We start from the raw sequence: 16,085 nt of genomic DNA, 5'->3' as shown, positions 1-16,085 counted from the left end.
GGTGCAGTGCTAAGGAGGTACATACTGTACATGGATAAATGAGTTATTTTACATCAGCCAAAAGCAAAATGAACTGTTGCATTCTTAGGCACTAGCAAATATTTTTGGGCATAAATGTTGTCAGATAATGTCATAACTGATATCCTTGAGAATCCCCATGGCCTCCCCAATAGCAACACCGTGCAGCATCTATCAAATCTCAGCATCCCACAGAAGCTGACTCCGTTAATGAGCAAACTGCAATTATTCAGCCCTTGAAACTTCAAATTCATATTAATTTGACTGAATTACATTTAAGGCTTAAACTTTTCATTTCTCAAGCAGTCTAGCATTGACTCTATATGTTTGTCTTCAATGTCCCATGCTACAAATAAAACTGGAAAGTTGCTTTCGTTATGTCAATTAAGTATGATTTTAAACGTAAGGAGACTTTGGAAATCTGCCTTTCTATCTTGTACATATGCCTACCACATTTTTACAAGCTATCATTCTGGTTTTGCAACACCATTACTGAACAGCATGCAGCAGTGTATTCAGATTGCAGAACAAATGACTCTTATGAGGTGGTTCTTTTTAGAGAACCCGCAACACAAAGCACAACCAGTGCAGTCTGAATCCTAAACAAAATATTTTAATGAACCAGTTCTTTTCAATGAATAAAAAACCTACAATTCAGCCTGTGTAGACTGAATCACAAACAAATGACACTCAAAAACATACAGCACCGATGGTGAAGTCTGATTACTAAACAAAATAATCTTATGAACCAATTATTTTTAATGAATAAAAAAACACACAGTGAAACCAGTGTAGTCCAATTCCTTAACAAATGACTACTTTGAGCAGGTTCTTTTTAGTGAAACAAAAGCTTACAGTATATGTGTGTGTGTGTGTGTGTGTGTGTGAGGTTGGGGTATTTTGATTAAAATGAACTCATCATTTGGTGATGAAATGAGAATTTCTATTTCCAGATATTTATTCCTTACAATAATTAAAAGTATTGCTAATCAGATCATTAAGGTAATGGAAACAAAACGTTTTAGGAATTCTTAACAATTCCCAACTCTTATTGTAAGCCAGTTTGATTGATTGCAGGTTTAAGCCAAGATTTTGTTGTGAGCCTTTTGTTTTAGATGCATGCATCCCTGATACACACAAAACTCTTTAATGAATGTAGTCTTTTCTATTGACATTTATTTAAATGCATTAGCTTCCAGTCAGTCAGATATTTTACACTTTAAGTGACAGGTCATCATAAGCCAAACCATTTTTATAGATGTACCGTATGTGTCACAGAAAAGTGACCTATGATTATTGCACCTCGTGTGTCAAACACATCATATTTTCGCTCTAGATTTCAACTGGAATTTTATGGTAACAGGGACCTTAACTACAGTATATGCAAAGCTGTTCTGTTTGCTATTTTTGATGGAATATACAGCATGCATTTTGTTCCTCCATGAATATTTAATTGGCTAGAGCCAAATTATCCCATGTATAATTTAAAGCAAGCATGTTGTTATCTACCAATATGGAGTTCCCAGGTCATTATGAAGTCAGCAGTATTTATAAGAGGTATCAGTCTTCACAACAATCAGTGCAGAGACATGTCTAGGATAAAACAAGTCGTTTATTTTCAGCTCTCCTTTTTCGAACCATACAAAGGGCAAACCATTATCTACTGCTGCTCATTGTCAGCAGTGTCAATAGTATATTTAACTTAGTTTTTTTTTCTTTTGTATATAAATGTGTGGGTTTTTCTTTAAAGGAATAGTTCATCTAAAAATGAAGTTTTGATTAAAGTACTCTCAGGCTTTTAAGTTGTAAACGAGTTTGTTTCTTGATCAGAAAAGATTTGGAGAAATGTAGCATAGCATCACTTGCAGAATCCTCTGTAGGGAATGGGTGATATCAGAAAAAATCCAAACAGCTAAAAAAAAACAAAAAAAAAAAAACATCATGACTCCAGCTGATCAATTAATGTCTTGTGAATTAAAAAGCTGCATGTTTTTAATATAAAAATTCATCATTAACACGTTTTTAAATTCAAACTATTCCTCTATGCTTAAAGGGTCAGTTCGCCCAATATGCAAAATTATGTCATTAATAACTTACCCTCATGTTGTTCCAAACCTGTAAAGGCGTACGAGTTCGCATGCGATTTTTTTCAATCGTGTGGAAATCGCGTATTCTCGTATGGTCGTGTCTCGTATCATTTGCGATGCATTACGAGCCGAGCAGAGTGGCTTACGAGCACTTCCCGACCTCCCGATCATTTTTAAACATGTCTAAAAAGTTTGTGAGATATTGGTTTGAATTCATGCCATTTGTGCGGTTGAACGAGCCGGTTTGTTGATTTATCTGAAGTTGGCCAATCACGAACTAGGAAAACCACAGAAGAAGAAAGCGAAGACGGCAGCGCCACAGCGAATGTGGATAATTGATCAGGAGTATAATCTCGCTGAAGTCTGAAGGCGCGGTCACACTAGACTTTAAACGTGCAAAATTATTTCGGACACCGCTGCGAATATGGGCGGGAGCAATAAAACGGTCTTTCCTCAATTATCACAACATGGATTAATATGTGCTTGTACTGTGTCTTTTGCGACGGCGTCGAAAACGTCTTATTATATTGTACTCTCTGTACTGTATCTCTCTCTATATAAATATATACACCCTAAGCAATAAAAAATTATAAAACATCCACATTCAAATGTATCATCTGTTCCGGTTGACACTACAAACCATGCAGATACTTTATTTTATTTTTTATAATCTTTTAAATATGTATTATATAAAATAGGACGCTGCGCTACAGCTAAAGTTATATAGCGCTTCTTTCATTTTTTAATTTCTGTACAGAGAGGTCACGCAGTGATGTATCGATCTTCTACTGGTCCCACATCTTCACGTGATGCGAATTCGCAGGTCAGAGTTCACCAAACTTGAACTTTGGAACGCAGCGAAATGCGAAATTTTCCGCATGAGCTTGTGTTTCCGGTCTGACGCATTCGCATGCGTATAAATGGAAGTCAATGGAGAGAAAAGTGCAGTGTGACCGCCCCATGACAGGAACAGCGAGCGCTGTATGATGTTTCTAGCAGCGTATTCCAATGCCTTTTTCGTTCTCTCTTGCTCTCTCTCTCACACACGCATATGTAGTTTACAGGGACTCTCCTTAAATGTAATGGTATTCTAGACTGTATATCCCCATACACTACCTCTAACCATCACGGAAAATGCATGTTTAGAATTTCTATTGAACACCGTATAGTATTTTTAAAGCCATTTGGTTTACGAGGGCACAGGAACTGTCCTAACAAACCATGTTTACATTTTAATACCTATTTCAGATATTTATAAACCATATACAAGAACACACACACAGGGTAACCAAACCTCCCGGTTTCCTATTGATGAAAAATAACCTGTACGTGAAGGAAACAGTCACGGCTCGTATCAATATTTTATATGCAGTTATGAGAGAGGGAGAGCAGTTATATTAGGCGCATTCCACTTGAAGCAGCGCTGCACAGAATGATCACCTGTATCACAAGTACCGCGAGAGCAATTCGAATGGATATGTGTGCTCTCTTATCACTCTCGCGGTACTTAATGTCATACAGTGATCCTTCTGTGTGTGCAGCGGTGCTTCAAGTCGAACGCGTCTATCAACTTCGTGCGAGTGCTTTTGGAATTCGCAGGTTGTAAAATCGTGTCGTATATCATCTCGTCCGTACGATTTTCAGATAAACATGAGGGTGAGTTATTAATGACATAATTTTCATTTTTGGGTCAACTATCCCTTTAATATTGCTTTCTTCAGTGAAAAAAGTGATTGCAACTGAATCAGGGGAGAAATATTTGATGTGAGAGGACAACATTGACGTTTTAATTGGAGCAAGTGTTATTATGTATTACGGATTGGTATTTTGGCCAGAAGTGATGATTTGAAAATGCTTTAATCATAAAGGACTCTATTCTCTGAAGGTTAGGCAGAATGCTTCTCCACTATGGAACTCCGACAAGTAGCACGACAAGATCATTTAACTGTTTATATCTCTTCAGGAGGTGTGGCAATCCACATTAGTCATGTATCATTAGGATAACAGATGTCGGCGTTTACAATTGTTATTATTTGTATCAGTTAGGCGTGGTTTGATCTAGAATAAACAAATTAGTTAAATTAGAATCTGTCTACATACAATAAATAAAGATTCACCTCAGTTTACATCATATATATGCACGTTAATATTGCATAGAACAATGCAAATGGCATTAAACATTTACAAGTGAATTTCACGGCACATCGTTCACCTCCAGCCACATTGCACATGATATGAACTCAAACAACAAGTACCGGAAATACAGTTTTGACATTAAAGTGTATTTATAAATCACAATATAACAGGTAAATATAAAGATGGACTTACATTCATGCACACGCATTTATTATTTGTAGAAGATGGTGGCAGAAACGAAACTGACAGAACTGCCATAGACATGCAGTACATGCACAACTACATCATATACTCTACAGACCAAACAGGCTACCCATACAAATATATAAGGACTTATATTAATTACATGAATGATGTATTTATATTTAAAACACACAACTTTTCACTTCACAAGACATTAATTGGTGGACTGCATAAGCAGTTTGAACTGTCATTCTGACGGCACCCATTCACTGCAGAGGATCTATTGGTGAGCCAGTAATGTATTGATAAATTTTCATCAAATACAATTTTTGGGTTGGACTATTCTATTAAATCAATGGATTAAATCTTCTTCAAGCACAAGTTTAGAACATTTAAATGATTTAGATTTTTCACAGATGCCTGAAATGTGCAGATGCTCCTTGCCAGAAAAGCTGTCCCACCAATTTGGATATCAAGTCTTTCATCACCAGCATTTCCAACAAGGTAACACCTATCAGAATATTTGAACTTGGTTGCTCAGCAGCTACACCAAACACAGTTTATTGATGTTAGATTAAGTGATAATCTTATAATCCTTTGTAGAGTATATTTGTCAGTTAGTTAAACACATCACTTACATGTGGCTTTATTCGGCCATGTAAAATCTCCAAATCACTGCTTGAGTCCATTTTTATTGTTGACTCTGTTTTGTCTTCTAGAACTACTATGGTGCTGCCAAGGCAATCCTTTCTGATAACCCTCTAGGTTTGACCTGTGGCATGGTGTGTCCCACCTCTGATCTGTGTGTGGGGGGCTGCAACCTCTACGCCTCTGAGGAAGGCCCCATCAATATTGGTGGGCTGCAGCAGTTTGCTACTGAGGTAAGATGCTCTTCAAACGCAATGGCTAAAATCGCAGATTTTTCGACCTTAAGTCAAAGGTCTGGGGGCAGTTTCATAAACTTGTCTTAAGGATGAGTTTGACCAGCTAGCTGTTAACCAAGGAGTAATCAGTCTTATTTTAGGAGTCAAGTAAGACTAATCTATGCTTTTATTTAACTGAATTAAAAAAAATGATGACCAGTTTTAAAGAAAAAAAATGTATGACTAACTTGTAAGACTAGTCTAAACCTTTTATGCAACTGGCCCCTGGTGTGGTGATCATTCAACTGAACTCGATTCTGAAAAGTCTTGTACGTTCAGTTCTTCACTCACATCCCTATAACAATCACCAGGCTCTTTTTAGTTCCTCTGAGAAAAGTCAGCGGGAAAGTCTTTTTCTCTGATGGAATGGGCTTTTTTCAAAGGTCTAAATCATGAACAAGATCAAGAAGGGAGAGGGAAAGTTAGACTTTGCTCTCTATTTTTTTCTTTCCTTTCTTCGTTGTCAATAAAAAAAATATTTTTTAGACATTAGAATTGAGATAGTTTTTTTTTCATGTTGAATACCTAGTAGCCTACTATTTTGCACTGTCCAATTTTATCTTATATTGGCTTATTTGATGGTAATTATTTGTTGTTTATTGTCATCTGGTTATGATTGAGGTAACTGTGTCATTATTGTAAACACTTATTTATATCATCCAATTTGGCAAATACTGTATTGAAGTATAACCATATTTATATATTACCATTCAAAAGTTTGGAGTCTGTAAATTTTTTGTTAAAGGGGACATCGGATTCCCATTTTTTCTACAAGTTGGTATTATTCTTTAGGGTCTTTATTAAATATCTGCAACATACTTTGGTTAAAATTCCTCAGTAATGTAAAACAACACCCTTTTTACCAGCTCTGTTCACAGCGACCCATTTCAGTGCACTTTTTTTTTATGATAATGAGCTACTGCTCACCCCGGCCTACTACCACCACTACCACCTACCACCCTGGTGCGTTACCCTCAAAAATAAATAAATAATAATAATCCACTGTGTTCTCAACAGTGTTGGGTTCATGCAATTTATTACTTATTACTAGTTACTCCTTTTAAAAGTAATGTTGGTGACACTTTATTTTACGGTGTCCTTATTGCATATGTTACATGTACTAACTATTATAATAACAATTAATTATGCATAATTACATGCAAGCCAAACCCTAATCCTAACTAAAACCGTATAGCAAGTACATTTAGGTAATTAATATTACTCATTAGTGTTGTCACGGTACCACAATTTCAGTATTCGGTACCGATACCAGTGAAAATCAACGGTTCCCTATCTGTCGGTCACTACGAGTTATGTCGAACGACATATGGGGTCTCACCTGGGAGGCCAATCATCTCTGAATTTAAGAGAAAACGCCAATGAGAATTGGCTAGTGGATTAACATACCTGAGCCACTCCCCGTGCCAACGGGTATAAATAGGGCGACAGGTGCATCCACTCATTAGATTTTTGCTTCGGAGCCGAGTAGTTGATGAGAGCAGTCACCACAAAGCCAATTAATCTTTGTGTTAAAGAAGCTGTTCCTGGTCGGTGTGACGGCGCGGTACAGTGGTGTCCCTGTGAAACGGCGATTCCACTGGGCGCTTCGGCTAAAAGAGACCGTTTTCTAAAAGCGCAAATCATGGACGATTTGCGTCTTTTCAAGATGCCGTTTCGCCGTGTCCTGCTGGATGCGGTCGTTTCCTGTCTTCGGTTGACGGTCACGAGCGTTGTCTCTGGGCGTCCAACACGCTGAGGCTGCGCTCGTGGATGATTCATGCGTCTACTGTGGGCGTATGAAGATGGCAGCGCTGCGATCGCGTCTCTCACTCCTCAAGGGGAGGGCAGCAGACCCCTCTATCGCCACACGTCCCGGTCTCTCTGGCTCGAGCAGAGGGCCGCCGGCTGGCGCTCTGGGAGATCTGAGGATTATAGTGAGAGCTTCTCCACTGGGCCACGCCCCACGGACCTCTCACTCCTCCCGCAGCACCTGTCCCGTGCAGCTGCCGATTGATTCTGCTGGGCCGTCTCACAGTGGTCCCAGCGTGTCTTTCAGTGCGCCGCCCCAAGATCAGATGTCGATTGCTGCATCGGGGGATGGGTTATCGACCTCTGAGGATGAGGATTCGGCGGGGCTGCCCCCTCGGGTGTTGTAGCTGCTGCCGAATCTGACTTGGAGTTGTCGGCCATGCTTGCCCGGGCAGCCGTGAGTATCGGGCTGGAGGTGACTCTCGGCGCGGGACGCAGCTCACAACCTCGTTCTGCTCCGGTGCCTTTCTTCCCGGAGGTGCATGAAGAGGTGACGAAGTCGTGGATGGCCCCTTTCACCGCCAGAAGCCGCTCGTCTCCCTCTTCCATCCTTCCCACCCTAGATGGCGGGGCAGCCAGGGGGTACGTGGAGGTTTCCCAGGTGGAGAGAGCGGTTGCGGTGCACCTGTGCCCACAAAACGCCGCCACTTGGAGGAATCGTCCGCATCTCCCGTCCAAGGCCTGTAAGCTGTCGGCCGCGCTCGCTGCCAAGGCTTACAGTGCTGCGGGCCAAGCTGCCTCCGCCCTGCATGCCATGGCTATCCTGCAGGTACACCAAGCCAAGGCGCTCAAAGCATTGCACGAGGGTGGTACCGACCCGGGGTTGAGGCAGGAGCTGCGCACGGCGACTGACTTTGCCTTACGGGTGACGAAGGTCACGGCGCGGTCCCTCTGAATGGCGATGTCCACGCTGGTGGTCCAGGAGCGGCATCTCTGGCTGAACCTGGCTGAGATGAGGGACATGGACAAAGCCTGCTTTCTCGATGCTCCCCTCTCCCAGGCAGGCCTGTTCGGCGACACTGTCGAGGACTTTGCCCAACAGTTCTCGGCGGTACAAAAGCAGACTGAGGCCATCCAACAAATCTTGCCCCGACATGTTCCTCCGGTTGCCACCACTCCGTCGCGGGCAGCGCCTCAGCCTACTCATCGCCGTGGGCGCCCCCCTGCATCCTCCACACCAGCTCCGCACCGTGCTGAGAGTTCTTCGAGCCCGGCGCTTCGAGCCCCACGCAGGAGAGCGGCGCCCCCCGTATCACTCCCGGCTGCGAAGTCCTCAAGGAAGTCGACTAAGCGGCCCTGACACGGGCAACTCGGAGATGTGGGGAACTGCTCTTCAGGAGCTGGCGAAGACAGCGCCACTCCTTCCCCCGGAGGAGGGCCGGGTGGAGAATCTTCAGCTTTTTGTTTCGTTTTGTTCCGCCGCTGGTCAAACGGCCAGTGACACCCACTTTTTCAATAAAAGAGCAAATTCTTATTCCTCCGAGTTGCAAGGCTTGTAGGTTGACAATGAGCGATGCGCAGCCTCCTCACTCTCACCCACAATGCCCCCTTTCGCCAGCGGCCAAGAGGTCACGATTCGGAGATGCAACGCCTCTCCACCAATGTTCCCTCTAATTTTTTTCAGCACTGAGCAAATTATTTTTTTTCTGAGCGCACATTTCAGTACTGTGAGCAATTCGCATTCGCACGACCTGCCGAAAATGACTACGAGCCTGCGTTAGCCAAAGAGATGACAGCAAATGCATCAATATATTTACAAGGTTGATATTTATTCAATATCCTTTATAATGGTAGGACTTTGGGAAGATTTTAATGATGGTGTTTTACCAGTCAGTTGAACTTAAAGGATCTTTGGTTGATTAGGTTTCAATAAGGTTTAGAGAGGTTATTATGACTGGTTCACTGGTTATTATGACTGATAATGATATATAAAAAAATAAAAGTATCCAAGATATTTAGTAATTTCTCAGCAGGTAAAACATTTAAGTGGAACTTCAATGAAAGAAAAATGTGAATGCAGTGCTTAACAATAATAGGCCTATTAAATTGACATGGTGTAAATTTTCCTAAAGGTAGCCTATATAAACAATTTAATAACTGCAACAAACTAGTGCAACACACTAGGTAACAAAACATGTTATTTGAATGTCATTGAGGATGATAGGCCTATCTGGCTATGTGGCTCATCTTGTCTGCAGGCCTATATGCAGTCCGATTTTCCTTTTTTCATTAACCATGAACTTGAATTCGTTGTATTGTTGACAAATGCGCCCCGGGACCGAATCTTCTGCTTCATCCATAAGCGCTTGAAACTTCTTCGCCAGACTGGTCACGTCATTCAGCCCATGATCAAATTCACCAACTGCATGATCCAACGTGTCCGGCTCAAACGCAGCCCACTCTTTGAGCTCATTTTCAGGGAAGCGGGCATCCAAGTGCTCACAAACTTTATGGACAAACAGAAGAATGTCCTATGTGTTCACTGCACTCTCACTTTCCAAAACTGTGAGCGCTCGTTTTCCCCAGTGAACTCGCTTTCCTAAATATTGCGCTCTTAGTTTCTGTATTTTCGCTCTTGCAATGCAGTGCCCATCCATGACCATAAGATTACTGCGCTGTAAGCAGGTGCACAGCTGAGCGAGTTCCTCAAGCACTTCTGCTAGCACAGTGATTGCAAATTTGTACTTGGTGTCGGTTAGTTTTCTATGACAGTATTTCGCAATGGGGTCAGAGTCGGCATCTTTTGCACAGTATTCGGTCAACGCGCTGAAATTTTGCGAAAAAGCGTGCACAGCTTGGTATGACAGCCAACGCACTTCATTCAAAGGTCTAAAAGACAGCGAATCCACTTCTAAAACCTCTGCCATCTCTGTGAATTTGGCTTTCTTCACAGATGATCTGCAAAACATGGAGTATACTGTCCGGAGTAGCGTTTCTACCTCTTTCATTATAGGGACATCTTTCCATGCGTCATCGATTCCTAAGTCCTCCCTATGGGCCACGCAGTGTTGCTCAGTCAGGTGTGGTACCTGACGCTTCAGTAAAGCAGCTAGTCCTTTATGTCTGCCTAACATGACAGAAGCACCATCTGAAGTAAACATGACCATTTTGTTCATGTCTAGCGCATGGTCTGCGTAGAACTTGGTAATGGCATCAAGGATGTTTTCTGCAGTGCATCCTGAAAGCTGAATGATTCCAGCAAAAACTGTCTTGTAACTGAAATCAGTTTGCTCCCGAAACTTAATGTAAAGCACAAGCATCTTATGCACTGAGATATCGGTATTTTCATCCACAATTAGTGTGTGGACACGAGCATTTCTTATGCTGCTTATCATCTCAGTCTGCACAACTGAGTTGATGCATTCCACAAATTTTTTCCATATTTTTTGCTTCTCCAACTCTGAGGTAGGTCGACGTATTTTGCCATGTGATCGTGTATATCCTGAACTGATAACATGGACATGTTGGTGTTAATTGCTAGCATCACATTGTCGATCAATATTTTTATTTGTTCAGGGTCGGATCGTGCTCTCTGAATTCGTCTCTCTCGGGATTCATTAGTTTCGGTGAGAATTTTATCGATAGAGTTCCCATGTCTAAGTCTTAATGTTTTCAATGCGTCTACATGGACTTTCTGTGTCAGATGACGCTTAAGGTAATCAAGCTTCCACTCGGACCAATGTTTCCCCCGAGCGAACTCTCCTTTCACTTTGGCCTCCGAGCAGAATTTGCAGATCACGCCACTCCTTTCTTCATATGTAAATATGTCTGTCAGTTTTATCCTACCTGGACCATCTTTTGTGTCAGTTTGGACTATTTCATCTAGCCACTCACGTTTAAACATTAGGCAGACCTTTTTCTGGGGCACCTGCTCTGCCTTTCTCTTCGCCATGTTAGCCTAAGCCTACTGTATGACTGCTGGGGCACGCCAAGAGTAACCTAGGATACTTGTATGTAAACATTCTAACGTACATCCGGCTTGGTTGTCACATCTCAGTATTTTAAATGTTTATTACATCGCCTTGATGCTCAGATGTTTAACCCCTGGAAAAAAAAAAATTGTTTGTGCGGTCTGAAAAATGTGCGCGGTCTGAAAAATCTATTGCGCGACTACTTCGACTGGCCTGCGCGGCCGTGCACGCGCGCAGCTTAGAGGGAACATTGCTCTTCACGCGTCTCGGCTACGCGATTCAGTTCACCCGGCGACCCCCCAAGTTCAATGGCGTGCTCGACAGGACCTCGACTGCTTTGGCACATCAACTGTCTGGAGTTGCTGGCAGTGCATCTAGCTTTGTGACGGTTTCGTCCGCTGTTACTGGACAAGCACGTGTTGGTCCGCACGGACAACACTGCGGCGGTTTCGTCCATCAACCGACAGGGCGATCTACGATCACGTCACATGTCTCAACTCGCCCGCCATCTCCTCCTCTGGAGTCAGACGTGGCTCAAGTCGCTGCTCGCTGTCCACATCCCGGGGGAGCTCAATCGTGCAGCCGACACGCTCTCACGCCAGCTCACTTTCCCAGGGTAATGGTGACTCCATCCCCAGATGGTCCAGCTGATCTGGAGTTGATTCAGGGAAGCCCAGGTAGACCTGTTTGCTTCCCACGAGTCCTCCCACTGCCAGCTGTTCTATTCCCTGTCCCAGGCCCCCCTGGGCACAGATGCACTGGCACACAGCTGGCCTCGGGCTTTACACAAGTATGCGTTTCCCCCAGTGAGCCTGCTCGCACAGACACTGTGCAAGGTCAGGGAGGACGAGGAACAGGTCCTGTTGGTTGCGCCTTACTGGCCCACCCGGACCTGCTTTTCGGAACTCATGCTCCTCGTGACAGCCCCTCCCTGGCGCATCCCCCTGAGGAGAGACCTCCTCTCTCAGGGGCTTGGCACCATTTGGCACCCGCGTCCAGATCTCTGGAACCTCCACGTGTGGCTTCTAGACGGGACGCGGCAGACCTAAGTGATCTGCCCCCAGCGGTGGTATACACTATCACTCAGGCTAGAGCCCCTTCTACGAGGCAGGCCTATGCTCTGAAGTGGAGTCTGTTCACGAATTGGTGTTCTCACCGAGAAGACCCCCGGAGATACTCGGTCAGAGTCGTGCTTTCTTTCCTGCAAGAAAGGTTGGAGCGTGGGCTGTCACCCTCCACCCTAGATGGCCGGTCCCTGGGGAGGCATGACCTGATCGTTAGGTTCCTGAGGGGTGCCAGAAGATTACATCCTCCTAGGACACCCCTGATTCCCTCCTGGGACCTCTCTATTGTCCTGGCAGGACTTCAGAGGGGATGGGGAGGCCGCTGGATTCAGTCGAGCTTAAGTTCCTGTCTCTCAAGACAGCGCTTCTGATCGCGCTCACTTCCATCAAGAGGGTCGGGGACCTCCAAGCATTTTCGGTAAGTGAAGAGTGCCTTGTGTTCGGGCCGGCCTACTCTCACGTTGTCCTGAGACCCCAGCCTGGATACGTGCCCAAGGTTCCCACCACTCCCTTCCGAGACCAGGTGGTGAACCTGCAAGCACTGCCCCTGGAGGAGGCAGATCCAGCCTTGGCATTGTTGTGTCCCGTAAGAGCGCTTCGCATATACGTGGACCGCACCCAGAGCTTTAGAAGCTCTGAGCAGCTCCTGGTCTGCTTTGGAGGTCAGCAGAAGGGGAAGGCTGTCTCTAAGCAGAGGTTGGCCCACTTGATAGTGGATGCCATCGCATTGGCTTACCATTCCCAAGGCGAGCCGTGCCCCCTGGGGGTGAGGGCCCACTCCAGACGGAGTGTGGCCTCCTCCTATGCGCTGGCGCACGGCGCCTCTCTGGCAGACATATGTCGAGCTGCGGGCTGGGCAACACCTAACACCTTTGCGAGGTTTTACGAGGTTTTACCTCCGTGTAGAGCCAGTTTCTTCCTGTGTGTTGGGCAATAAAGGAGTGGTGTCTTTTTTCTCTTTTAAAACACTTTTCTCAAAATATCACATATCAATTTCAATCAACTTATGGCTATGGGTAACTGTAATGATACAAATCTCCATATTCATCGGGAAGAAGGAGGCGGGAACCGGCGCACAATCAAAACTCATTTTAATAATCAGAAATAAACACAAAACGGCGCGTCAGCCCCTCACGGCGACTGACGCGCACAAATAAAAGCCAAAACCTAAAATAATGTCCCAGGCCTGGTCCTCTCTCGTCCTTCACGGTCGTCGCTCCAGTTTTATATCCTTCCATCTCCTACGTGGGACTCGATACTAGCGGTGGGGCTCAGGTGTAGCTCATCTCCAATCACTACACCTGGCCTCACTCCTCGTTCCCACGCCTCTCGGCCCCGCCCCACTCGCCACATACCCCCATCGCCCCTCGCAGGCCGGGGGGTACTCCCGAGACTGCGCTCTACTCCCCCCCCCCCCCTTCCCTCCGAGGGAGACCGCTCACGGGGACCTGCGGGAACCTGGGGGTAGGACAGACGAGGCGAGAGAAAAGGAGATGGAAGGAGGAGCGACAGGGACGAGAGAGGGGAGAGAGAAAAAAAAAAAAAAAAAAATCCGGTTCCCAGACGCACTGCTGCTCGGCCCTCCACCGGCTGGGTGATCTCCTCCGCGGTGCCCGGCGGTGGCACTGGACGGCCCTCGGCGGACGGCACGACACTCCTCCGCCGCCCGGTGGATGGCGACGGCTCCTCCGATTTTGGGCAGCGGCAGGAGTCCCCCGTTCCCTGCCCCTCCGGATTCCGTCACGGAGGCGGCAGGCTCCGGCCCCCTGGCGAACGGCGCCGACTCCTCCGCTCCCTCACGGACGGCAGCCGCCCCTCCTTGTCGTGGGCGGTCGGCAGCGAGCTCGCCCGTCCCCGGCAACTCGCTCCAGCCCACCGCCTCGAGCGTCCATGGCGGCACACACCTCGCCAGCTCGAGGGCACCGCGGATTCACCACAGCGGCGAGGGATCTTCAGCAGCGCGTCCCTCCTTCTCACGGGTTTCGGCACCACTGTAACGATATGCAAATCTCCATATTCATCGGGAAGAAGGAGGCGGGAACCGGCGCACAATCAAAACTCATTTTAATATTCAAAAGTAAACACAAAACAGCGCGTCAGCCCCTCACGGCGACTGACGCGCACAAATAAAAGCCAAACACATAAAATAATGTCCCAGGCCTGGTCCTCTCTCGTCCTTCACGGTCGTCACTCCAGTTTTATATCCTTCCATCTCCTACGTGGGACTCGATACTAGCGGTGGGGCTCAGGTGTAGCTCATCTCCAATCACTACACCTGGCCTCACTCCTCGTTCCCACGCCTCTCGGCCCCGCCCCACTCGCCACAGTAACCATACACCAAGAGTGTTCAATGCTCTTCAAAGCACGGATCAGTTTCCTGTCAATCTCTGTATTTGTCGATCTCAAAAGAAAAGTATTCAATAGTCTCTAATAGGAATTGTCTTGCTTAAAGCAAGACTGGAGAATGAAAGAAAGGATATTGTCCTCTTCTTTATGAATTGTAGTCTTTTCCTCTCTGTATCAGATTCGAGTGGCTTGCCATCAACCGTGAATTTCACAGGATATCACAGATCATCACAATCCAGAACCAAGGAAAAAAAAAGAAATACAAGGAAGAAGAAAAAAAAAGAAAGGGACAAAAAAACCTGGCCTGATCACAGACCAGAGCATTCATTTAGTGATTTCAGAAATAATTTCACATCAAAGATTGAAACAATCAAAATAAACAATTAAACACACAAATATGTGTTTCAAGACATCATATATTACACTAATTTACCTCTAGAACAATCCTATTTGTCTTCGTCACACAGGCGCATGTGACAAATAACAGCGCCGGTGAACTGAAATGGAGGAATAACCACGCGGTTCAGTATGACCACACTTATACTCATTTAGAGTGAAATAGTACAATTAAACGATAGAACATAGCAATATTCATTTTTCACAAGAACTTTTAATCCTTTATTAATCATTTACCTCTATATTTAATCTTTTGCAAGCACGTCTCACAGGCACGCATCGGCCAGCAATGGCGTTGGTGAACGATGAATACCCACACGATTCACTATAAGCCTGGAGTGAAATGTGACTCAACAACATTCACTCGGCTTCTCCATACGCTGCACGGTATGAAATTCATCAAATTAAAGGTTTTCTACTTTTCTTCAACTATATACTTCTAGTTTTGATCGCAGAGATCGACTCGCGTCTTCTCTCCTCTATGCTCCAACCACACACAGTGCGTGATGACGGAGCTCGCTCATTGGTCAATCACAAATCAAATAATAATAACTTAATACGTCAACTGTTTGAGTTAAATTATTTTTTTTCTTTTTTTAATACATCACTTTTCAACTTTTATTAAGGGAAAATCATATAACTAATATGTGTAAATAAAATAATTAACTTCATTTAACCTGTGTTACAACTAGATCAGCACCAGGCAATGAAATTGCCATTGCACATTAGCTCCGCCCACTACCGGAGAAACCGGTATGTCTTCTGCTTGTTCTAAAATGCATATGAATAATTCTAAATGAACTCCATTATTTTGACAGGAGAAGACAACAAAGAATAGTTTACATATAGCATGTCGATTCAGCGTGGTAAGACTCTCGTTCTCTCTCTCTTTGCATGTGTGTGAAACAGTGCTATCAGTAAAGCGACGGTGAGTCGTGCGCCTTCACAAAGAGTTTACAGAGCATTAAATACAGGTGCGCTGTGCGTCCATTGAGATGAACTGAAAAGTTCAGATCGCTTGATGGAGAGAGAACTCTGAAGCTCAGATGCTGAAATTAATGCAAGCGTCATGCGCTTCAGTCTCTGTAGTAAACAAACCCGCACGTCTCTGCCATTCATTAATTCACACAGAGACGCGCAGAACACTGATTCATATTTCAAACAACTTTTGCGGCTTAACATTTACAGATAATGGTCCATATGAAGATTTGA

At 44.7% G+C, this 16,085-nt stretch overlaps 1 protein-coding gene across 1 annotated transcript in view; it reads left to right on the top strand.

Moving 5' to 3' along the window:
• dpydb (dihydropyrimidine dehydrogenase b) overlaps window positions 1-16,085 on the top strand; it is a 153,538-nt gene that overhangs the window by 44,943 nt on the left and 92,510 nt on the right. Inside the window, exons 4-5 of the mRNA XM_026283439.1 lie at window positions 4,841-4,928; window positions 5,144-5,305. Coding sequence (XP_026139224.1) covers window positions 4,841-4,928; window positions 5,144-5,305 — 250 coding nt within the window. The remainder of the gene's footprint in view (window positions 1-4,840; window positions 4,929-5,143; window positions 5,306-16,085) is intronic.

The sequence above is a fragment of the Carassius auratus genome, chromosome 2 (genome assembly GCF_003368295.1).
Source record: "Carassius auratus strain Wakin chromosome 2, ASM336829v1, whole genome shotgun sequence".
NCBI lineage: Eukaryota > Metazoa > Chordata > Actinopteri > Cypriniformes > Cyprinidae > Carassius > Carassius auratus.
The sequence above is the reverse complement of the archived record's forward strand: the minus strand, read 5'-3'. Positions and strand labels throughout refer to the sequence as shown.